The 22,038-nt window shown below is 41.6% G+C and overlaps 8 protein-coding genes across 9 annotated transcripts in view; 5 read left to right on the forward strand and 3 right to left on the reverse strand.

Annotated features, from left to right (window-relative positions):
• LOC130700110 (zinc finger protein 503-like) overlaps positions 1 to 4,707 on the reverse strand; it is a 34,818-nt gene extending 30,111 nt beyond the window's left edge. Inside the window, exons 1-2 of the mRNA XM_059496645.1 lie at positions 4,595 to 4,707; positions 4,446 to 4,521 (exon numbers count right to left, since the gene is read on the reverse strand). Of these exons, the coding sequence (XP_059352628.1) occupies positions 4,446 to 4,460 (15 nt within the window). The 5' untranslated portion in view covers positions 4,461 to 4,521; positions 4,595 to 4,707. The remainder of the gene's footprint in view (positions 1 to 4,445; positions 4,522 to 4,594) is intronic.
• On the forward strand, positions 845 to 2,382 carry LOC130700123 (lathosterol oxidase-like). Its single transcript, XM_057522135.2, has 5 exons — positions 845 to 1,025; positions 1,091 to 1,545; positions 1,626 to 1,809; positions 1,881 to 2,053; positions 2,152 to 2,382. Exons 1-5 carry the CDS (start codon positions 872 to 874, stop codon positions 2,356 to 2,358), a joined length of 1,173 nt encoding a protein of 390 aa, XP_057378118.1. The 5' UTR covers positions 845 to 871; the 3' UTR covers positions 2,359 to 2,382.
• Positions 4,708 to 5,718: 1,011 nt separating the features above from the next.
• LOC130700132 (aldo-keto reductase family 1 member B1-like) lies at positions 5,719 to 7,177 on the forward strand. Its single transcript, XM_057522150.2, has 6 exons — positions 5,719 to 5,874; positions 5,953 to 6,120; positions 6,189 to 6,305; positions 6,369 to 6,563; positions 6,621 to 6,827; positions 6,888 to 7,177. Exons 1-6 carry the CDS (start codon positions 5,806 to 5,808, stop codon positions 7,077 to 7,079), a joined length of 948 nt encoding a protein of 315 aa, XP_057378133.1. The 5' UTR covers positions 5,719 to 5,805; the 3' UTR covers positions 7,080 to 7,177.
• A 149-nt stretch (positions 7,178 to 7,326) lies between these two features.
• LOC130700129 (aldo-keto reductase family 1 member B1-like) lies at positions 7,327 to 11,064 on the forward strand. Of its 2 annotated transcripts, none has more exons than XM_059496649.1 (7): positions 7,327 to 7,444; positions 7,572 to 7,691; positions 7,762 to 7,929; positions 8,010 to 8,126; positions 8,202 to 8,399; positions 8,497 to 8,703; positions 10,838 to 11,064. In XM_059496649.1, exons 2-7 carry the CDS (start codon positions 7,605 to 7,607, stop codon positions 11,027 to 11,029), a joined length of 969 nt encoding a protein of 322 aa, XP_059352632.1. In that variant the 5' UTR covers positions 7,327 to 7,444; positions 7,572 to 7,604; the 3' UTR covers positions 11,030 to 11,064. The 2 variants fall into 2 exon arrangements, with proteins under 2 accessions (XP_059352632.1, XP_057378128.1); XM_057522145.1 differs by lacking the exon at positions 10,838 to 11,064 and adding an exon at positions 8,772 to 9,088.
• Positions 9,206 to 13,796, forward strand: LOC130700119 (mucin-2-like). Its single transcript, XM_059496646.1, has 13 exons — positions 9,206 to 9,224; positions 9,722 to 9,836; positions 9,891 to 10,058; positions 10,136 to 10,252; positions 10,313 to 10,510; positions 10,575 to 10,781; positions 12,134 to 12,245; positions 12,308 to 12,335; positions 12,415 to 12,511; positions 12,579 to 12,672; positions 12,734 to 12,861; positions 12,926 to 13,034; positions 13,096 to 13,796. The coding sequence occupies exons 2-13, from the start codon at positions 9,750 to 9,752 to the stop codon at positions 13,749 to 13,751; spliced, it is 2,001 nt and encodes a 666-aa protein (XP_059352629.1). The 5' UTR covers positions 9,206 to 9,224; positions 9,722 to 9,749; the 3' UTR covers positions 13,752 to 13,796.
• LOC130700143 (uncharacterized) lies at positions 13,783 to 14,893 on the reverse strand. The gene is made up of 5 exons (XM_057522165.2): positions 14,770 to 14,893; positions 14,507 to 14,709; positions 14,340 to 14,441; positions 14,112 to 14,203; positions 13,783 to 14,051 (listed from the first exon to the last, which is right to left on the reverse strand). The coding sequence occupies exons 1-5, from the start codon at positions 14,846 to 14,848 to the stop codon at positions 13,871 to 13,873; spliced, it is 657 nt and encodes a 218-aa protein (XP_057378148.1). The 5' UTR covers positions 14,849 to 14,893; the 3' UTR covers positions 13,783 to 13,870.
• Positions 14,894 to 15,955: 1,062 nt separating this feature from the next.
• Positions 15,956 to 16,494, forward strand: LOC130700158 (uncharacterized). The gene is made up of 3 exons (XM_057522181.2): positions 15,956 to 16,076; positions 16,135 to 16,252; positions 16,316 to 16,494. Exons 1-3 carry the CDS (start codon positions 16,029 to 16,031, stop codon positions 16,450 to 16,452), a joined length of 303 nt encoding a protein of 100 aa, XP_057378164.1. The 5' UTR covers positions 15,956 to 16,028; the 3' UTR covers positions 16,453 to 16,494.
• Positions 16,495 to 16,965: 471 nt separating this feature from the next.
• On the reverse strand, positions 16,966 to 19,391 carry LOC130700111 (prostaglandin G/H synthase 2-like). Its single transcript, XM_057522120.2, has 5 exons — positions 19,308 to 19,391; positions 19,109 to 19,240; positions 18,745 to 19,032; positions 17,870 to 18,675; positions 16,966 to 17,803 (listed from the first exon to the last, which is right to left on the reverse strand). The coding sequence occupies exons 1-5, from the start codon at positions 19,366 to 19,368 to the stop codon at positions 17,042 to 17,044; spliced, it is 2,049 nt and encodes a 682-aa protein (XP_057378103.1). The 5' UTR covers positions 19,369 to 19,391; the 3' UTR covers positions 16,966 to 17,041.
• Between the last annotated feature and the right edge of the window lie 2,647 nt (positions 19,392 to 22,038).

Consider the following 22,038-nt stretch of genomic DNA (forward strand, 5'->3'; position numbering starts at 1 on the left):
TGATGATGGCTGTCCCCAAATCCTCACACTAGCGCACGATTCACGATCGCTCGTTAAAATAACTCTTTCGTCAACAGAGATCAAATGCACCAACCAACTGACACAGCGACACCCAACTTTGAACCTTTAAAGTTAATGCTTATTCCTATTTTTTTTTATCCAAAAAAGAATTTTCTATTCGACAGGGACATGACTGACTGCGTGCCAATATTTTTGGAATTCGATGGGGACTACAAACATTTCGTAATCGGTTGTTGGCGTGTACGTGTAACAAATCAAGAATGGGAAACAACCGGTTTGTTTTGTTTTTTTGTGAAAAAAAAAAATCAATCATCCAACAGAATCTGCTTGTCAAAGAACCAAGAGAAACACACACTCATCTCTGCCTTTTCAACTGGAAAAAAAAATGAAAAATCAACAGGTTTTTCATTTGATTTGGAAGGTAAGACGGGGGAACAACAAGAAATTGATAGTTACGTCTACTACTAGTTTTATAGATTGGGCAATTTGTTGGTATCAAACTCCTCGAGCTGAAAATGTAAATGCCCAATCCTGGAGCTTGAAAAAAAAAAAAAAAAAAAAAAAAATTCCAAATGTACTGAACCGGTACAGTACAGTTGTCCTTCACGATACAAAAAAAAAAAAAAAAAAAAAAATAACGAAAAAAAGTCACAAGGTCTTAATGCAAAGTTCACAAACATTTGCATTTAGCCTGGTATCAATGGACAAGATGAGACAAGACGAGCTTTGGACTTTGACAAATCTCAATCAAATTATAAAAGGGCAACTATCCTTGAGCAAAGTTGGTTATTCCGATTTCGGGCAGTGCCGCGAGACACGGCACAACAACAAGCGAAACGCACACGACAAAATGGCCAACACGAAACGGATAGCAGATCCCATGGCCGTCACCTGGTCGGAACGCTACAACAAAACATTCGAAAAAGTATGGGCGAAATTGCCTAATTTTCTCGGATCTTTTATCGCTACCGCAGCCGTTTTCATCATGGGCTCTTCTATTCGAGGTAAAATTCTATTTCAAATCTTTTAAACTTTTACAAAAAAATTAAATTTCTTCTTTCCGAAAAAGGCGATTGGCTTTTAATCCTAGTTCACTTCATCAAATACCTGCGCAACGGACAAGAGGAAGAAACAAACAGCACATTGTCAGACGGACAGAACCTTTACGGCGACTTTTCGCTTAAAGATTACAAATTGGAGGGATTGCCTTATTACATTCTACCGGCTATGACCATCTCGTACGTCACGTACTTGGGAGTGGGCGGATTCCTGCACTGGTACTACTACGTCCGCCAACGTGACCGACCTGAAGAATGGAAATGTCAACCCACCAAATGGCTCTCACCCGAATTGGAAAAACACGAAATCCTTCTCGGATCACTTTCGCTTTTCTTTGGCTCCGTCCTTTCGGGCATCATGTCCTGTTACATCATGAACGGCGGAAAAACATTTATCTACTACGATTACTCCGATTACGGATACGTCTGGGCTGTTCTCCAATGGCCAGCCATTTTCATCTGGCAGGTAAAATTTCATTTTCTTTCTACAGAGATTGAAAAATGATTGGAAATGTTTAAACAAAACAAGAAAATTTTACACGACAGGATTATTTGACATACTGGGGACACAGGGTTTTCCACACTCCATTCCTTTACAAGCATTTCCATAAATTGCATCACACGTACAAGCAACCGACAGCCTTCTCCGTAACAGCAATCCATCCGGCAGAATTTCTCTTTTTCCAATCAATCCTCATCTCGCCCATGTTCCTCGTTCCCACCAATTGGAGTAAGTAGCGCAAATCATTCGCCAAAAACAAAAAAAAAAACCGGCAACAAATAACAAAAAATTCTCTACAGTCACGATGATCGTCTTGCTGTCCTACATTTACTACCACGGCATCATCGACCATTCGGGGATCAATTTCAAGGCTTACTGGTGGCAGCCGTGGCAACCGGCCTGCATCTTTCACGACAACCATCACCAGTACTTTCACGTCAATTTCGGATTCAATATCGAATATTGGGATAAGGTAAGCTCCACTAAATCATTAACACTAATCTTTCAACCACTTCGTGATTCACCTTTACCTATTCAAATATTCACTACACGACCATTGGATGTTTTTAGTTGCACGGAACGGACCGGAAGAAAGATCGGCTCTATCGCGAGGACATTTTCTACGGACAAGGAAAATCAGTTGACGACGCGACAGAAGGAGAATTGGCTCAAGACATGGCAGAACGCGAATCAGAAAACCCATTGGCCTACGACAACAATCAACACGCGTACCAGTTGAAGAAATCCGATTTGAACAAAAACAAGAAAAACAAATAATTAGTCCCCCCTCCCCAACTTTTTAATGTTTTAATAAATGCGCAGACAATGTCACACGGGTAATTCGTTTCAAAATAAATCGATGTTAGCAACAATAATCCTCGCATATGCAAATGTCTTACGAAAACAAGAAAAAGACGAGCGTTATCGTCTACGTTAATCGAGTCAGACAAGCGTTCACCTGTCTTGTTTGAACAAACTGACGGGTTCCAAATCGCAGTGATGGCCGTGTGCGCATGTGTGTGTATGCATGTGTGTATGAAATGTGAAAAAAGATTAATACTGTCTGGAAAAGATAACTAAAGCAAAAGGAGGCCAAAAAGAGACAACGACCCTCTAGTGGCTTCTTGCTGGAAACTAACTGCTGCTGCCTCAAAGCAACAACACGCGATCCGGTTCAACCGAGTGTTACGTGACTGATTGATTATCACAAACGAGGAGAAAAAAAAAACGAGCGAACGAACAACAGACAGACCAGACAGGCAGCGAGAGAGAGAAAGAGCGTGATATGCAACTGTTAACACTCGAGTGTTCTTGAAGGCGAAAGATTCATCGTGCGGAAGATGTCGACCTAGCCGAGCCCCACCCACTACGGCAAAGCAAATTATCAAGATGAAGATCCATCATCACCAACAAAAAATAATCCAACCAGTTCACCCATTTATTATTTCTCCTTTCTTGCTGCGCCAAAACCAATGATAAACCAATTCGGCTGACAGACAACGCCATCTGTGATCTGAACGGTCAACTACTGGAACACTTCAAAACAATCGAGATGGAAAATGTTTTGCCACCAGACACGCACACATCTCCAAAAATAAAACAAAAATAAAAAGAGAAAAAACATAATAAAAAGAAGCTGCCTCGCCTGTTACAAAGCCTGACATGATCCTATCTCCCACCTCCAGTAGTTGTAGTAGTAGCCTAATGGTGCACTCCACCCCTCGGCTTTTATGTGTGTGGAACCAACAAGCGACACAAAGGATGAAATATACTGTAAGGGCTTTAAGCTAGGGTGCCATCGTCCTCACATAAGCCGGTCATCGAAAGAGAAAGAGCTTTTCGACGCGAGGGCATAAGAAACGGGATATCACGCTGTCCCGTTGCATAATAAATGTATTCGTCGTCAGCTTATCTTAACCTTTGAATCAAAGGGAAAAGAGGGGGGAATTCGAAAACTGACAGCTATATTCTTTTCATGCATCAACGCATAATAAAGAGATCTTTTCAAGTTTGGGAACAGGATAGAGAACAAGATATATCTACAAATACGAATGAGAAAAACTCGGGCGTTCCACATCTAATCCCACAACTACCGTCCCGCAAGTCTGCATCTGTTTTCAAGAATCCTTTGAATTATTATATCTCTATAAATTATGCTGCTGGTTTCCTCTGGTGCCTGAAAAATCTGGACTAATGCCAGTCTCTTCTGCTTTGCATACCAAATACAAATAAAAAAAAGAGCAAAAAATAAAGAAAAGAGATTTCATTATTTTAAGCTGGCGGCGTTCAGCAATTTTTATGCTGACACCTGTCAAGGCCCCAAAATCAAGTGTCGACAATTCAAAAGGGAAAAAGTTATACACTCTATCAATCTCAAAAACGTGATTTGAAAGCTGCAACGTGACTGCCCATCCGTAAACGGACAGATGAACTCAGAAAGATGGAAACAAAAAAGAAAAAAAGGATTATCGGCATCATCTGTATGTGTGTAGGCTTGTTATTTGCCCTTCTTACTAGCTCCCCCCTTATCACGCCATCTCCTTGTTTGGGTGTTGTTCCTCTTTATTACTATCATTTTCAGCTGCTGTTCAACCGTTCAGGGCTAGTGTAGGTCGTGACACGCCTTTTTATCAAATCTATCTTCCCACCCACCTAGAAGTCTCACCAAGATAGGCTCCCACTTCCATGAAATCAAAAGCAAACATCAAAAGTTTGAAAGACCACAACAGGACAACATGAATCAAAAATTTGTTTCCACAATCAAAAGTCAATCTAATCTGTTTCCCCTATGTCAAAAACCTGCCTCCGATTTCACCATTAATTGCCATGCCAACAATAAAGGGTTATTTTTGAATGTGTCCTACCTTTCGATGACTCATCAGGCATGCTGCAAAAGAGCTCTAGGTGACTGCAAATGTGTTTCAGGTCTGGGCTGAACACCTATAGAAATTAATGGACGAATAGTTATCAGCCAATTACAATGACTTATCTACATGGCTATCATGCAACGTACCATCATCCGATCCACCCCATGCTCAAACACCAGGCAGGCACAGCAATCTGGAATCACCACATTGTCACCAGAAAGTTCACATCACAGTATTACACCACTAAAAGAAGATTTAGAAAAATTTGCAGTGTCCATGCAGGAAATCTTAATTAATGACTATTTAATGATTACCACTTCACATGAAATCGGTTCGGAATGCAGTTGAACACGAGAAAAAAGCTTGAGTACAGTCTGACGAACTACAAAAAAATTATTTAGATTAAACTAATTAGATAATCAAATATAAATCAATTAATCAATGTACCTGACAATACAGTAGGTCATTCCTCCCTCACAGCAACGTGCAATATGAAGTAATTGTCCTAATAGGGTTTACGACATCATCTCGCTAAGGGAGGCGAGGATGGGTAATTTAAATATCAATACATTTAGAGATTTAGGCGCCAGCTTGTGATTCGTCGTTGCCGCAGTTTCAAATTTTTGCCAAGGTCACTGCTTGTCGAGGTATGCTTGTAGCCTCTCATGTATCATCTGCGTTGACAGATTTTTCATTATTTTATAATTTCATTTATTGTTTTTTTTTTTTGGCACATTATTTTTATATGATAGTTTATTTTTAGATCAAATACCATAATTTAGAAGCAAACAATACTAAAACCACATCAGCCATTAGACGAACTCCGCCCTCTGGTGTGCCAAGAAGTAAACTTCATTCCTTCCCGGGAAAAAATCAGCTGAGATTCCGATTCGGAGTTTTTGGAAATCCACCATATGGGTTCCATCTTGAAAAACAAATATGATAAACCATGTCGCAACTTTCCTAGTAAAAGTTTTAAGTTTTCCCACCAAGAAAAGATGCTGTTATTTAAAGAACTCGAAATATTCTTATTTGGCATTTTTAAAATGGGAGGTAAGGGCCGCCAGGAGATTCAGTTTTCTTTCCCTTGAAACACTCGAAATCTTTTTTCTGGAGAAGAATTCACAAATAACTGACTGTTTTAAACAGGAAAACAATTTTATAGCAATTGGTTTTCCGAGATTTTGGACGTATAAAAGCAACAGAGGTTGTTAAAAAAACACTTTATTTCTTGCATAGATTTTCTAGAGGTCGCCAATACCTTTGAACGCCGGCAACGTAGCGTATGTGACATCTGTTGATTAATCACGTTTACCAGTCAACTCTTAAAGTCCCAAGTCCAAATAATTCAATTAAAATGGTAGTCCCAACCGTGAAACTCAACAATGGCTATCATATTCCAATTGTAGGATTGGGGACATGGAAGGTATGACAACAGACAATGAAATCATGCATAAAAAGGCAAATTTTCACTAACAATTTTTTCTCTGCGCAATAAAACCAGTCCAAGCCGGGAGAGGTCAAGCAAGCTGTCGTAGATGCCATCGCTGTGGGATATAGGCACATTGACTGTGCATTTATTTATGGAAACGAAGAAGAAGTGGGAGCTGGAATCAAGGAAAAAATAGAGGATGGCACAGTTACACGAGATGACTTGTTCGTAACAAGTAAAGTAAGCAACTTCTTGTACCATGAAAAATACAGTAAACGTGAATGAAACCTAATTATAATGGCCTTCAGGTTTGGAATACATTCCATAGTTTTGCCAAAGTGGAGGAAGCCATACGACAAAGCCTGAAAAATCTGGGCCTTGACTACCTTGATCTTTACCTCATCCATTGGCCATTAGGTTACCAGGTTAACCAATTCAGTTTACCTGTTATCCTTGCTGAAACTTATGCATCCCAACTTTGTTAACAGGAGAATACAGAACTGTTTCCCAAAGATGCAGATGGAAAATTTATCTACTCCGACCTGGATTATCTAGAGACGTGGAAAGGTCTAGAACATTGTGCAAAACTAGGATTAACTAAATCTATTGGGGTGTCCAACTTTAACAGTGTGCAACTTCAAAGAATCTTAGACAATGCAACAGTGAAGCCTGTAGTCAATCAGGTACAAGTTCAATACCTTATGACGCGTGTGATCCATATATTAATCAATATTTTCTAGGTCGAATGTCATCCGTACTTGAACAACTCGAAACTGATCCAGTTTTGTAAGGATCACGATATTGTTGTCACTGCCTACAGCCCGTTAGGATCGCCCGATCGACCATGGGCCAAACCAGGGGATCCCGTGATTTTTGAAGACCCCAAGCTGAAAGAATTGGCCCAAAAGTACAATCGTTCGGCAGTGCAAATCATTTTACGCTTCCAGGTAATATTAATCTAATTTTTGGTGAAAGCAAAAACTAAACAAACTTTATTTTGCTTTTAGACACAACGTGGTGTTGTCGTCATCCCTAAGTCGGTCACAAAGGACCGCATTGTTCATAATCTAAATTGCACTGATTTTGATTTATCTGAGGAAGATATGAAGTATATCGAATCGTTTGATTGCAATGGACGAGTGTGTGCCCTCGATTGGGTAAAAGATCATCCTCATTATCCATTCAGTGTTGAATTCTAAGGCGCCCTTCTCTGTAATATCCCAAGCATATAATTGGGATGGGATTTCTTGTTTTGCTTAATATGAATTTATATTAATACAACAAAATGCAAAATTAATAGACATTTCAATTTCCTGAATGAGAAGAAAGACAATAGTCCTTCAATGCAAACAAGCCAAGAGGAAGGGATTGATTACATTACATATGGGATGGAATTTTAGCGCCAAAATTACAGTGGTGCCATTTACTGACGTAGCAGGAAAAATCGGCCGAACCAACGTAGTCTGCTCGATTTCCTGCACTGTTCAAACGTTTGCAAGCACGTAACATGAAAAGAAACGTCCATAAAAAGGTTTTCTATTATTCATGGGCAGCGATTAATCAGGTATAATTTTGGTACTGCGTTATACTTATTATAATTGTAATTATTTTCGTAGTTCAATTTGACGTAATGTGATAAAAACTATATGAAGTTGTACTTGATAAAAAAGTTAACAAATATTCGTTTTCAGTTTGTATCCTTACCATCAAGAAAATAAAGAAGTATGGCAAGCTCAGATGCAGCAAAAGTACCAAAAATAAAATTAAGCAATGGTTATGAGATGCCAATGATTGGTCTTGGAACATGGAAAGTAAGCTCGATTGTGATACCAGTTAATTTAATGCTTGGTGGCAAATACAAAAATATACCTTGCTGTATAGTCAGAACCTGGAAAGGTTGCACAAGCAATCAAAGATGCTATAGATATTGGCTACAGGCATTTTGACTGCGCATATGTGTACCAGAACGAAGCAGAAATTGGGAAAGCACTAAAAGAGAAAATTAGCAATGGAGATGTCACAAGAGAAGAACTCTTCATAACCAGCAAGGTTGTCAATTCATTAAATCACTTACAAGGAATTTTTGTGTATAATGAATGCAATTTAATAATTGTTTCTCTTCTTGACAGTTGTGGAACACTTTCCATGAACCAGAAAAGGTTGAACCAGCTCTCAGAAAGTCATTGAGCCTATTGGGATTAGACTATCTGGATCTTTATCTCATCCACTGGCCTATCTCATTTATTGTAAGCATGTGCAGCTGGTTTGGGTGATGAAATGAGAGCAATCCTTTCAATAATTGGGCACATATCATTTTACAGGAGAAAGATGATGAACTTTTTCCAAAAGATGAGCATGGTAAGCACCTGTTTAAGGTAATCGATCACGTCGATACATGGCGGGCTATGGAAAAATGCGTCGAACTTGGACTAGTCCGCTCGATTGGTTTGTCAAACTTCAATAGTCAACAGATACAACTTATTCTGGATAATTCCAAAATCAAACCAGTGGTCAATCAGGTATCAGATGATTTGTCGTTATTAGGATGAATTATCCATAATGCTATTTACTTTGAGGCCAGTAACAGTCAAAAGTTAATTCCATTTAAATGAAAAGGTGGAGTGTCATCCTTATTTAAATCAGAAGCGATTGATCGAGTTCTGCAAAAAAAAAGACATTGCGGTGACAGCCTACAGTCCGCTTGGCTCGCCTGAACGACCATGGGCTAAGCCAGATGATCCAAACCTATTGGAAGAACCAAGAATCAAATCAGTCGCCCAGCTCTATAGAAAGACGCCTGCGCAGATTTTAATTCGCTATCACGTGATTACATTTAACATATAACTCACTCGTTTTTTCAACGTTAACTTTACGTGCTTTTGCAAATGTAGATCGATCGTGGTGTTGCCGTCATCCCAAAATCAACCAACAAGTCTCGCTTAGAAGAGAACTTTAATATTTTTGATTTCAGTCTTCAAGCAAAAGAAATGGAGGTGATTGACAGTTTGGATCGTAACGGACGTCTTTGTCACGTTGATTGGATGAATGATAGCCCAGATTACCCATTTAATATTGAATTTTGAAACGGAGATGTCGCAAGAAATCTTTATTGATTGGTCTTGACGCTTACGTCAAAGCAATTTTGTATTGGTGGTGGCAAAGCGACACATTTTTTATTGAAATTCATTAAATTACGTTGCCTCATCTACCACTTTGATCTTCATTATTAATCGTTTTCCCTTCTACCCATTATAGAACCTTGCCTGGAGAAATGAAGAAGGCAATCATTGCCATGAGTATAGAAAAATCTCTGTGAATGTTCCAGAAACGTTTCTGGATGTTAAGTATAAAGGATTTTTTTTTCTATTTTTTTAAATTGCTTAATCATGAAATATTTTGTACAAGTCCCGTTTACCTACAAAAGAAGCGAAAACTTACAGAAGTAGAGGGGGGAGGTATTGTGAAAAGCACTGACGTTCCACTCCTTCGGGTTTTGTGCTTTCGGAGCTGGCAAATTAACTTGTAAACGTTGACATCGAATGATGACTACGAAATTCCTACCGAAATTGTAGAAATGAGCGTTTCAGCACTCGATCTGTGGCACTTTTCCCCTTTCCTACTAATTTGATAAAGCAACAAGGAAACGTAGACAACTCGACTGATCTTGTTTCCGACGTTTTCATCTTGAGACATGCAAAGGATTTTGTTTATTATACAGCAGAAAGCGATCGAATAGGAAGTATTGTAAGGCTGATATTGTTTTTCCTAATTTTGTTATAGAAACCTGTTAACATTCGCTTTGTATTCGAATAACTCTCTGTTTTGGTTTTTTCTGTTTCAGCTACCACAAGTTATTACATTTATCGACGATGGCCAGTTTAGGAGCAGCAAAGGTCCCAAAAATCAAGTTAAACAATGGCTACGACATACCCATCATTGGCCTTGGAACATGGAGGGTAAGGGATATTTTTCAAGTCTATATAAAGGCATTACGTTTATTTGAAATTTAGGCAGATCCTGGGAAAGTCACGCAGGCAATCAAAAATGCCATCGATGTTGGTTACAGACATTTTGATTGCGCAGCATCCTACAGGAATGAAGCCGAAGTGGGAAAAGGCCTTTCAGAGAAGATTGCGAACGGAGATGTTAAAAGAAATGAACTTTTCATAACCACAAAGGTAACCAACTTTAAATGTAAACGAATATGGTTTTCTTGTGTGTGATATTTTAAATTGTTTAGTTTTTATTTTATTAGTTGTGGAACACTTGTCACAGGCCCGAAAAGGTGGAGCCAGCTCTTAGAAAATCATTAAGCAATTTGGGATTAGATTATCTTGATCTCTATCTCATTCATTGGCCTATTTCGTTTATAGTAAGTGTCAAGACAAATTACTCAGATAGTCTAATATTCGTTACATGTCGCTTCAAACAGTACACAGAAGGTGAACTCTTTCCAAAAGATGAAAATGGGAAGCATTTGTACGAGGCAATCGACCACGTCGATACATGGCGAGCAATGGAAAAATGTGTCGAGCTTGGACTAGTGCGCTCAATTGGATTGTCAAACTTCAACAGCCAGCAGATTCAACATGTCTTGGATCATTCTAAAATCAAACCCGCAGTGAATCAGGTTCGTAATATCTAAATTTCTGCTAAACGGAGCAAGCAGTTGCTAATGGAATTGAACGGAATAGGTGGAATGTCATCCCTACTTCAATCAGAAAAAATTGATCGAGTTTTGCAGGAAAAAAGACATAGTAATCACAGCCTACAGCCCACTCGGTTCTCCTGCACGTCCTTGGGCTAAAGCAGAAGATCCAAATTTAATGGAAGAACCGAGAATCAAATCTGTGGCTCAGCTGTACAGAAAGACACCGGCCCAGATATTGATTCGCTATCAGGTAACGTCTAGTTTTTGTAATCTTTCACTCTGTGGTAAAGTTACTCGTTAATGTAGATCGATCGTGGTGTTGTCGTCATCCCGAAATCAGTCAACAAATGGCGGATCGAAGAAAACTTTAACGTTTTCAATTTCAGTCTTGCAGCAAAGGAAATGGAGGTCATCGATAGTCTGGATTGTAACGGCCGTCTCAGTCTCATTAGTACGATGAAAGATAGTCCTGATTACCCGTTTGATGCTGAATTTTGAATAAGAGATGCGTAGAGAATCGGTAGGACTCTTAGTTAACGTAGAATTTTAAGATTTAAAGTTAGAAAATGATCTCGTTTGTTTTGGTCTGTTGAATTGTTACTCAGATTTATTTCCTTGGCCCATTTGTAGATCATCTGCACGTGGATAAATAGAGATTACGTACGGCCGTGAGAGTACAGAGAAAACCCAACTCGAAATGTTCCAAGGCACTTCAGATGTCAATTTAACAAGTAGTTGCACACAACCAAAAAGGAGGATTTCACGTCACGCAGGGAAATGCCTGACCGGAACGATGCGTCAAGCGATTCCGGTCTATGAGCACGCTTCCATCATTATACCGAAGAGAGGCAAGTTAATAGAGGATATGGCTGGTGTTAACCCACATGATGGCACATGACTTACAAAAAAAAAAAAGGGAAATCGTCGGGGAATATGTGACAGCCATTTTAGAATTCTCATCACAAAAGAGAGAGAGAGTTATGAGTTTTATGTTAGTGGACAGTTTGGACACATGTTATTACCAATTCGAGACATTTCTGAAACGGATTTTGAGTTTGAAATGATTGTGTAGCACATACGGATTGGTCACGAACTTTTCAGACCAACTTTCTCTACGGAGAAACTTGTTCTTTCAAAACAAAAAACTATAGAACTCGGAAAAGAAATGCATAGGATCGGCTGTGAACAGGAACTGCGCGCGTTCCAACTGCTACTTTGTAAGCACCGATGAAGCGTGGGCAAGTTGATTGTGCCCTGCGATAGCTGAATTGTAGATGCTTCGGCTCATTAAAAGCAACTCTAGTGAAAGTGTCTAGAGAAAAGTGTTGCCCAAGATTGATGACACGCACAGCTGGTGACGGAGGGGAGGAGTGTGTGCCACTATATAAAATGAGAGTGAAGAGTTGCAGCTCAAAGGAAAATGTGTTTTTGTTGTTGGTGAGTTGCTCTCCAAAAAAGTTGCCAGTAGACACGTAATAATATGGAGTACCACTGCGTCATCCTCTTCGTATCGATTCATCTACTCTCAGTGCTCTGTGTTAGTGCCCAACTTTTTAATGAATCCTCGTTTTATTCAAATGCATTCTATTCAAATTGCTGTAGGTAAACGGTGCAAATGTATCGACCACAGAGGATTGTTATTGGTCGGGAACAGGTCCAATTTGCGATGGAAAGTGTCGACTTGGCGAGGTGTCTGAACCCCATAAGAACGAGAGTACGTTATTTTTATTTGTTATAAATGTTTATTGCCGTTACACAGTTTCAACTTTCTTCCAGGAATTGGCTGCATCACTGGCAGCAAAAAGTAACGAAAAAAAAAACGTCACACCTCATTGATGCAGTTCATAATAAAAAAAAAATGTTTCTTTTTGCTGTGTCAAAAGATATTGCTGCAAGACAGGCAGAATCACATCGTTGACCAACGTCACGGAATTAGCTGCGCAACGTGATAAAGAAACGTCTACGTTATCACCATCGACGGTATGTGTACCGTGTGTCACGATCCCGAATTAGATCAATGTTGATGTTTACTTGATGACAAATTTAGACAGATGATTGCTACTGGGTGGGTAAGTCGCCCAACTGCGAAGGATCTTGCCTCGAAGGTGATTACATGGCGAGCACGTCTCGAACAGGCAACGGTAATCCCGCGGATCTATCGTGTCTTAACTTTGTTTTAAGGCAATCTTTTATTCTTGATAGGCTCCACGTGCATCGTTGGCAAAAAGAAATATTGCTGCAAAGGATCAATGACTCCAATGAATAACTCAACCACGTCCATCACCTCTGCGAATGTATCGATGGCAACTGCCTCCAAAGAGAAACAAACAGTTGGTCTTCTATGTTTGGTCTAATATCATTTCATCATTAATGACCTCGTGTTGTTTTACGCAGCCTCTCGAAATAACGGACAATCAATGCCACTGGGTGGGTGAGCCGCCTCTTTGTTTAGGTTCGTGCAAGTTTGGCGAATACGTGGCGGCCAAATCACCTGCAGGCGACGGTGTGTAATCAAGTTGTACGCGTACGTCTTCATTAGCGCTGATTTGATGCATTGAAATTAGGAGGAGCAAAGTGTGAAAGTGGCCAGAAGAAGTATTGCTGTGCACGCGCAAAACCGACGGACGGCCAGACTGGCCTAGCAAAGAAAACAGTGAGGGATAGTAACAAGCAAAGTTACAACGACGTCGATCCCATTTCGAATTCCAGCAGTCGACCCGTTCAGCCGTGGCTTCGACCAACACCAAGGGATTTATCTGTCAATGCCACTGGCATCAAACATCGCGTGAACGTCGTTAAAATTAAGCGGAAATTGGGATTAGCCACAACCCAATCGACGTCCGTTTCGACGTCGACAGAGACGCCAACAACGACAACCTCTACTACGTCTTTAACGCCTTCAATAACAACAGAGACGCCAACAACGACAGGGTTCGCTACATCTACAACAGCACCTACTACGTCTTCAACAACAACGCCTACTCCAACGTCGATAAAGGTCAACGTGGCGAAAAAGTTTCTTCCTCTTCCTGACATTCTGCCAGTGCCATTAATGTTCCGTTCACGCCCAGTATCCAACGTAGCCAGACCGACGTCCATTATTCCATTGTCGACTACGTTAGCATCCGTCGACAAGCAAAATGAAACGATTGTCTTGACGACGACCGTCGGCCCGTCCACAGTTGGTCGACCCGGCGAATCATTACAAGTCAATCAATAGCTGTAATTGAGATCAGAGATTGTCTGTCTGAAGTTGATTCTATTTTCGCGAAATGTTGTAGTCATTGACATCGACAATGAAATGAATTTTGTTTCTTTCGGTGTGTCTTGTTTTGGTCGTCAGTGATGATCTTTGGCTGGATTGAGCGATGGAGACATTTCAATGTCGCCATTGTAATACGCGCTGTCCTCACATTGTAACGACTCTTGGCTATTCATGCCACGTACTGTCGTTGATGCAGTAGCAGTAGGACGCGCCATTTGTGAGATTCCTTTCCATCTTTGGACATTGGACTGGTATCTGCAAAAAGAGGCGCATATCCATCAGCTTCAGGTCAGAAACATGCGACGTATAACTTACGTGTTCTGAAGAATGTAACCACTCGCGTAACTAAGTAGGATCATCAATCCAACTATGATGATGGTAACCAGTCCGATCGGTGAGGATGTTCTCTATTATAGCCAAATTATTAGAGCTGTGTTTGACTTGTAAAAAATGTCGTTTCTTGTTCAGACAGGAACGATCCCCCGGTTATGCAACATTTTTTGTCGACGACGCCTTTTTCAAAAAGACAAAATCTAAACTCACGTGGAATAAAGAAACTTGAGTGGTGGCATTCTTGGGAATGTCAGACAGGTCGGTAAACATGCAACACGTCCACTGGCCGATATTTCGCTCCGTCACCTTCATCTGTGATAGACAACGCGTCAAGCAAAGAAATTGATGGATCGCCTTGTGATCCGGTGAGTACTCACAAGAATGTGACATTTTCCATAACGTTGTGATTGATGCATTCGATTTTCGAATGCCATATCGAGGACGTCTGACGGTGCAGCACCGTTGATCTCCCACAAACAACGGGTCACTTGGGCACCTTTGATTCTGCATGTCAACATCAGATGTTGATCGTGCCGAACAACAATTTCATCATTCGGGAACATGGTGACAGCCTGCTCCTCTGTTTACATTCTTCAATTGAGATGGAAACATGAAAAAGGGAAGAGAAACTTGAACTTACGTTCGTCGTCGAGTTGCTGACATTCGACGATCGATACGGTTGAAATCAACACAAACAAGTAAAGAGAGACGTTTGCCATGTACGTAAATCGAACGTTACGACTGATGCACGTCGAAGAAACAACTTGTTTGATTCGTATTTGCTCTCATCCGTTTCCTGTTTGGATAGGGGAAAAAAGGAAATGAGATTATGTTGTTGTTGATACGTACGAAACCAACCACAACTGTGGCTTTTTTAGCCCCAAGCTTTTAACAATTGGATCAAAGTTGAAATGATTCTTTTCGCCATTTTCATTTGTTTTCTTCACGTGTGAAGAAATTATCAGTATAATTCGTTCATTGAAATGCTTTTTTCAATGTTGAATGACGTCAGTACCAAAATTTCTTCCGACCCGGAAACGCAATCGCTGCTGCGAACGGTCAATGAAAATGCCGTGTCTTATCGTCACATACTTTTCGTTTGATTGCTATGACACTGTCCACAAGTCCCTTTGACTTTTTCCTAATCTATTTATTAGGTGTTTATTTATTTCATTTTAGGTGGCTTATCACCAGACTGAGAGGCATCATTTCTTTGGGGGCCACGTCACGTCTTTATGCTGAAACGTTAGGATCACGTCGTCCATATAGAATGTTCAATTAGGAATGGCATTCAGACATACCAACATGCGGCGTGCTTGTGCAAGTCAGGAATGGACAGCAATAACGGCAGATTGGTACACCGGATGTTGGGCCTCACAAACTGGGCAAGCCTTATTCCTTTCTCTTTACATTAGCAATGTTTGTCTTCCTATCGTCATACGTCTCAGTGAGGAACATGATATATCATCCTCAATTCATTCCCTACGTGTTATTTTAGTGTGGAATCCTTATTCAATATTAACTGTAGGCCGTGAATTCGGGCACACCCTTGACCTCTTTGGTGTACACGATTATGCAAGGCTGGCTGTTATACAAAAGAGTTGAAAGTCCCAATCATCTTTCGTAACCTTCGAACTGGGGTTTTTCCTGACTGGCTTTCCCTCCTTCCCAGACTCGAAATGGTGAACAAAGTTACCTTTCTAAGAAAAACGCTATTCCATCACATCAACAGCCATGTTGGAGAAATTTTCATCTAGCCATCCCGCGTTCACTTCTTTCTCTTGTACAGAAGGGTTGGGCATCCAGTCCCCGTGTATATAAAGCTGGCCTGAAGACTAATCGTTCGATACATTGTGATCAACCTTCGTTCAAACTCGACTCTACAATCTTCTCGGCAAGATGAACAACTATTGTTTGATGGCCCTTCTTCTCGTCTGCTCCATGGCGGTAACAGTTAATCTTTTTCATTTTGATTAATACAATAAAACTGTGTTTGATTTATTAGGTAGCAAAGGCTGATCAAGTGACGGAGCCCTTCTGTTATTGGTCGGGTACCGCACCGGCTTGCGCTGGAGCTTGTGAAACGGGAGAATTCGTGGCGTCAACTAGCAAATACGGTGACGGTGAGTTGCGTCTTTCATTGTTTACTTAATTGACTGTGTAATTGAATTAAAAACAATGACAAGGTAAAACATGCGCGACGGGTGTCAAACGATATTGCTGCAAGATGCCACCACAATGGTTGGCTCAATTGGCCCAAGCCAATTTTTACGTTCTGAACGGTGGTCCAGTGGAGCCTCAGATTGTGCCAGGACCTTACTGATTCGTCAACGTCAGCACAACGTTTGCTTATTGTTGTCACGTACTGACGGCAGTGTAGCCAATTTTCGATAAATTATATTCCCTTTTTTTTTTATATACGAAAAAAATACAAGTGATTGAATGTACATGTGATTCGTGTGGGGTTCGGGAGCGTCGATATCACAGGCCGTGTGGGCGTGACTTCAGCAGGTACCAAGTGAAAGTTCTCTTGAAATGAACAGCCGGCTCTAATTTGATAACAAATGCACGGGGTTTTTCCGATGATTCATAGTTGTGACTTGACTGTTCAACATTGATCCCCTCAACCGACGATGAATGAAAGAACAAAGGAAAATCATTATGAATTGATTTAATGTTTGCCTATTTATACATTATTGTAACAATAAATAGAATAAATACAGAATTTCCATATCAAAAATCATACGAGAGAATCACAGTTTGAGTTATCAATTAAAAATTGGGAATTAAGGCTAAAAACAACAATATTTGTTTTCCATCCAGTGGCTTAAAAAAAAACGAACTGCGTTACGTGAGCAGTTGACTCGAATTGGAGAGATAACACGTTCACGAGGGGGGGGGGGTAGGGGAGTCTAAATTGGATGGGCCTCTCTCAAACGACAATAATTATTCGTATGACTAGCTGCTCCTGGCCTCGACCATTGATGAGCTGCAGGAGGTTGGCAATCAACGAAATCCAAATCATCGACCGTCAACGGCCGGTACTTGGCGGCGTACTGAGTGCTCGTCATTCCGGCAGCCGGAGGCGAGAACGTCTTGCTGCTGAACGAAGCGTCACTTCCAGCATGGGTGGCGTAGTGAGCAACGGGCGAAGGTTCCAGCAATGGAACGTGATTGGCATTCGTTTGGGACGATGCGACGTTGAACGACTGACGCTCTTCCGGCACGTGGAATCCGATATGTCCGCACTCTTGTGGCGCCATGTTGCGGCAAAACAATTGGCGGATGGTGGTCGTCTTGACGATGTTGAAACCGACTTCACCACCGAACGTACTCGGCTTCCAGTATTGCGGACTGGAAATCGGGTTGGCCATCATGCCTTTGACGGCGTACGGCCCGCCGATGTTGACCATCGTGAAAGGCGTGACGGAAGCTTCTGATTTCTCTAGCAACATGCCCGGATAGAATTCGAGAGCGTCGATGTGTCCGTAGAGGAGTTGCAACTGTCGCGACATGTCCACATCGCCGCCCGTCAGTTCCATGAAACTCGTGTACTTGGGCATGCCGAACAGCACGCGGTAATTGTTGAAACTCTGCAGCCTCAGTTGGCGGCCTTGCAGAACGACGTCTTTAAACTGATCGAGCAACATGGCACCGTGATTGCTGTGACTCAACTGCGTCATATTTAAGGTAATGAATTTCCAGAACATAAAGTGAAATAGAAATATCAAAAAACTTACGGCTCCGGCCGGTTGAGTGGCGATGGCTTCGACGAAAGAGGCCAGTCCGTGTTGGGCCACTGCTTTCGTCGAGAAACTCAATTGTTCCAGCGTGTAGGTGCTGTTGCCGAGTGTGATTGCGTCCGGAGCGAGCGGATGCCAGTGATAGAGGTGGGCGAATTCCACGTGAATTCGGTTGGAAAACTGGAAGGCCGGCTGGTCGCGGAGCAATTCCGGGTCGTAGCTGAGTTTAACTTTGTACTGGCTCAGGTGTTGGACGTACTCTTCGATGGTGATCTTCAAATTCTGGGCCAGGACGATCAATTTGGCCGTCTGGTACAATCGCTCGTCGTCCCAAGTCGGATGCTCCGCCCGGAGGACGTCGCAGATGCGGTTGTGTTCTCGCAGCCAGATGGTGGACATGACAAACAATCCGGGCTGCATGCTGAACAAGGCGTGTCCTAGAGCCACACGCTCGTCTTGCGGCGTGTGCGGCGGGTAGATCATGTGCACGCCGGGAGCGTCGCGCAGCAACGGAGGGAATTGCTGGCCATCGTCCGTCATCCGCACTTTCATTTTGCCTTGACTGAACGAACGCAGCGCGTCTTGCGTGCCCTTGTCCAGTCCGTAAATGTGCGACACGTCGACGCCGTCGTTTCCCTTCGTGAAGGCCGCACCTCTGGCCCGATCCGTCCGGAAGAATTGATGCGAGAAATGCTGGGCGTAGTAAGCAAACAGAATGTTCGTTCCGTGAGGTTCGGCAATGAACTCTTTCCTCTTGAAGAAACGTTCAGCCAACACGTTGACATCCGGCAATTCCTTGTGGCCTATTTTTTTTAGAAACATTCAGTTAAACTATAGACGATCAACATAGCAAAGAGAGCCAATATCCTTACCGGCAACGCCCATGGGTGTAGGACAATGTTGCGGAACTGGTGGCAAACTGCGGGCGTAGTAGGACGTGTTGAAATGCGATTCGGTCGTGATGTAATCGTGTCCGCTATTGAAACGAGGTGGGGAATCGATCGAAGCTCCGCGGCTCATGTAGACGTAGCGCATAGCGGCTCGGTGTAGGAACGGCACGTTGTTGACGATCTTCCACAACCAGGGCCATCCCGTGTACAATTGATGCATCGTCGCTAACGAAGGCCGTAGCCAATTTTTCAATCGACGACCTAAATAGGCTATTTTTTTTTGTTAAACAATACGATATTAGTGGACATGTTTTGAATTCATGTTTTGAGAGAGGGGGGTCATTACGAGTTTCGCAAGTTTTGCCGTAGTATTCCAGGCCGGTGCAATCACACGTGAAATCTTGTTGATTGGAGGTGGACATGCAAACGCCTTGATTCTGGCAAGGGAACGAACAGCAAGGATCGAATCCTTCCGTGCCTAAAAATTTAGACAACATTGAAATTTAAGGCTTGATGTATCGTTTGGATGTGGCGGAGGAGCTTACCTGACACGGTCGAAAATGAAAAGGTAAACACTAAAAGAAGCGCGAATCTCAATAAATTCATTTTTTGGCCTTTGAATGAACGGTCACAAGTTAGCACCGTTGTTCACGGTGTAGGAGATATCGGTGAACGAATGAACGAGTCTCGGCTCGTCCCTCTCCTATTTATATGACGGCTGTTGTACCGGCTAGATTCAGTTTAAAAAACGCTACTAGCAAATAGAAGAGAGATTTCCTATATACAGTCAATGGGTGTTGAATCCCCCCCCCCCTTTGCCACCTCCTCAAAAAAAATGACCACCGTGACTTGGTGTTGGAACGTAATCACGTAAGCCACTCGCCTGGCGCTGACGCAATACGGTCATGTGTTGCCTTGCGGCACCGACGTTTGTCTATTCGAGATAGGAAAGACACGGGCAATCAGAGAAACGCTAATTGTTTCTTTTCCCTTTTTTTTTTTTCACACTTCGTGAAAAATGCAAACGTCACCATTACACTCCGGTCTCTTTACTCGGGGTTTTTCTACCTCTCGCTGTGTTTGATGTGGGACGCTGGTGGAGACTAGAGAATGAAGGACTCCCTATTCGGTGTGTGTGTGCAGCGATGGTGCAATCTTAAACTCTGTTGGAAAGTGACGCCATTTTCGTGCTGAATGCAAAGAAATGTTTTCCCGCACTTGCGAGCGCACGCGTTGCTCGGACCTACTGGTCTTATCAATTATTGAATGAGGAGAACATTGCACTTGTTTTTTTTATGGTAAACTTGATTAATCAACAGATGTCACCTACGCTGCGTTGCCGGCGTTCAAAGGTATTGACGATCAATGGTAAGAAAACTGAATCTCCTGACGGGCTTACACCTCGTCACTTCCCATTTTAAATTTGCCAAATAAGAATATTTCGAGTTCTTTAAATAACAGCATCTTACCTTGGTGGATAAACTTGAATTTTTTTCCAGGAAAGTTGCGATATCGTATTTGTTTTTCAAGATGGAAACCCTATGGTGGATTTCCAAAAACTCCAAATCGAATTGTCAGCTGATTTATCCCCGAGAGGGAACGACGTTTACTTCTTCGCACACCAGAAGGCGGGGTTCGTCTAATGGCTGATGTGGTTTTAGTATTGTTTACTTCTAACTTATGGTATTTGATCTAAAAATAAACTATCATATAAAAATAATGTGCAAACAAAAAATAACATAAATGAAATTATTAAATAATGAGAAATCTGTCAACGCAGATGAGACATGAGAGGCCTCAAAACATGCCTGAACAAGCAGTGACCTTGGCAAAAATTTGAAACTGCGGCAACGATGAATCACAAGCTGGCGCCTAAATCTCTAAATGTATTGATATTTAAATTACCCATCCTCGCCTCCCTTAGAGAGATGATGTCGTAAACCCCTTTTGGACAATTACTTCATATTGCACGTTGCTGTGAGGGAGGAATGACCTACTGTATTGTCAGGTACATTGATTAATTGATTTATATTTGATTATCTAATTAGTTTAATCTAAATAATTTTTTTGTAGTTCGTCAGACTGTACTCAAGCTTTTTTCTCGTGTTCAACTGCATTCCCAACCGATTTCATGTCAAGTGGTAGTCATTAAATAGTCATTAATTAAGATTTCATGCATGGACACTGCAAATTTTTCTAAATCTTCTTTTAGTGGTGTAATACTGTGATGTGAACTATCTGGTGACAATGTGGTGATTCCAGATTGCTGTGCCTGCCTGGTGTTTGAGCATGGGGTGGATCGGATGATGGTACATTGCATAATAGCCATGTAGATAAGTCATTGGCTGATAACTATTCGTCCATTAATTTCTATAGGTGTTCAGCCCAGACCTGAAACACATTTGCAGTCACCTAGAGCTCTTCTGCAGCATGCCTGATGAGTCATCGAAAGGTAGGACACATTCAAGAATAACCCTTCATTTTTGGCATGGCAATTGGTGGTGGAATCAGGTGCAGGTTTAAGATATAGGGAACACAGGTTAGATTGACTTTTGATTGTGGAAACAAACTTTTGATTTATGTTGTCCTTTTGTGGAGATTCGAGAATGAAGGACTCCCTATTCGGTGTGTGTGCGGCGATGGTGCAATCATAAACTCTGTTGGAAAGCGACGTCATTTTCGTGTTGAATGCAAAGAAATGTTTTCTCGCACTTGGGAGCGCACGCGTTGCTCGCCGACATACTCGTCTTGTCAGTTATAGAATTAGGAGAACATTGCACTTGTTTTTTGTTCTGATCAAGTTTAGACAATGCCACATTATTTCGGCTTGATAGCAGGAGGCTTAGAATAAAAGTTGCGTCAACATTTCAAATTAGTCTAGATTTATTTGAAACGGGATTTGCCAGCGTGCAAACTCCAAAAGGACGCATTCCTGCTCCTAGAGTGGCGTGTGACGTCACAGACTCACCGTCCAAATCCGTGTTGCGTTCATTTCGAGAATCACGTCGTCAATAGCGTGTCATCACGCGTGAAAGATGAAAGCCCACAACACCGCTATCCACACGTGAAAATGTCTACTACTTAACGCTATCTTCGTCGTTTTTTTCCAAATTATTTGGGATTTTCCTTTTATTTTTAAATAGTTTCGCGTGCGTCGCACTTTCTCCCGAATCGTTTCCAATATTGACATTCTGATTATATGTAGATGCGCATGTTGGCTTCGACAAATTATCTCGTAATGTTAAAGAATTCGGTATTTCCCACCTGTTTGAAACG

The sequence above is a fragment of the Daphnia carinata genome, chromosome 8 (genome assembly GCF_022539665.2).
Source record: "Daphnia carinata strain CSIRO-1 chromosome 8, CSIRO_AGI_Dcar_HiC_V3, whole genome shotgun sequence".
Taxonomy (NCBI): domain Eukaryota; kingdom Metazoa; phylum Arthropoda; class Branchiopoda; order Diplostraca; family Daphniidae; genus Daphnia; species Daphnia carinata.

Bases quoted from the DNA above. Each gene is read 5' to 3' on its own strand.
- LOC130700123 (XM_057522135.2), top strand. From the start codon at position 872: ATGGCCAACACGAAACGGATAGCAGATCCCATGGCCGTCACCTGGTCG. The intron at 1,546-1,625 runs GTAAAATTTCAT...TTTACACGACAG, and splicing joins CAGCCATTTTCATCTGGCAG to GATTATTTGACATACTGGGG. The intron at 1,810-1,880 runs GTAAGTAGCGCA...AATTCTCTACAG, and splicing joins CCTCGTTCCCACCAATTGGA to TCACGATGATCGTCTTGCTG.
- LOC130700132 (XM_057522150.2), top strand. From the start codon at position 5,806: ATGGTAGTCCCAACCGTGAAACTCAACAATGGCTATCATATTCCAATT. The intron at 5,875-5,952 runs GTATGACAACAG...CAATAAAACCAG, and splicing joins TAGGATTGGGGACATGGAAG to TCCAAGCCGGGAGAGGTCAA. The intron at 6,564-6,620 runs GTACAAGTTCAA...AATATTTTCTAG, and splicing joins TGAAGCCTGTAGTCAATCAG to GTCGAATGTCATCCGTACTT.
- LOC130700129 (XM_059496649.1), top strand. From the start codon at position 7,605: ATGGCAAGCTCAGATGCAGCAAAAGTACCAAAAATAAAATTAAGCAAT. The intron at 7,930-8,009 runs GTTGTCAATTCA...TCTTCTTGACAG, and splicing joins AACTCTTCATAACCAGCAAG to TTGTGGAACACTTTCCATGA. The intron at 8,704-10,837 runs GTGATTACATTT...TCGTTAATGTAG, and splicing joins AGATTTTAATTCGCTATCAC to ATCGATCGTGGTGTTGTCGT.
- LOC130700119 (XM_059496646.1), top strand. From the start codon at position 9,750: ATGGCCAGTTTAGGAGCAGCAAAGGTCCCAAAAATCAAGTTAAACAAT. The intron at 10,253-10,312 runs GTAAGTGTCAAG...CGCTTCAAACAG, and splicing joins ATTGGCCTATTTCGTTTATA to TACACAGAAGGTGAACTCTT. The intron at 10,511-10,574 runs GTTCGTAATATC...TGAACGGAATAG, and splicing joins TCAAACCCGCAGTGAATCAG to GTGGAATGTCATCCCTACTT.
- LOC130700143 (XM_057522165.2), bottom strand. From the start codon at position 14,848: ATGGCAAACGTCTCTCTTTACTTGTTTGTGTTGATTTCAACCGTATCG. The intron at 14,442-14,506 runs GTGAGTACTCAC...TGTCTATCACAG, and splicing joins ATGGAAAATGTCACATTCTT to ATGAAGGTGACGGAGCGAAA. The intron at 14,204-14,339 runs GTGAGTTTAGAT...TGGCTATAATAG, and splicing joins CTCAAGTTTCTTTATTCCAC to AGAACATCCTCACCGATCGG.
- LOC130700158 (XM_057522181.2), top strand. From the start codon at position 16,029: ATGAACAACTATTGTTTGATGGCCCTTCTTCTCGTCTGCTCCATGGCG. The intron at 16,077-16,134 runs GTAACAGTTAAT...TTGATTTATTAG, and splicing joins TTCTCGTCTGCTCCATGGCG to GTAGCAAAGGCTGATCAAGT. The intron at 16,253-16,315 runs GTGAGTTGCGTC...AACAATGACAAG, and splicing joins AACTAGCAAATACGGTGACG to GTAAAACATGCGCGACGGGT.
- LOC130700111 (XM_057522120.2), bottom strand. From the start codon at position 19,368: ATGAATTTATTGAGATTCGCGCTTCTTTTAGTGTTTACCTTTTCATTT. The intron at 19,033-19,108 runs GTAATGACCCCC...AAAAAAAAATAG, and splicing joins CGGCAAAACTTGCGAAACTC to CCTATTTAGGTCGTCGATTG. The intron at 18,676-18,744 runs GTAAGGATATTG...TAAAAAAAATAG, and splicing joins TACACCCATGGGCGTTGCCG to GCCACAAGGAATTGCCGGAT.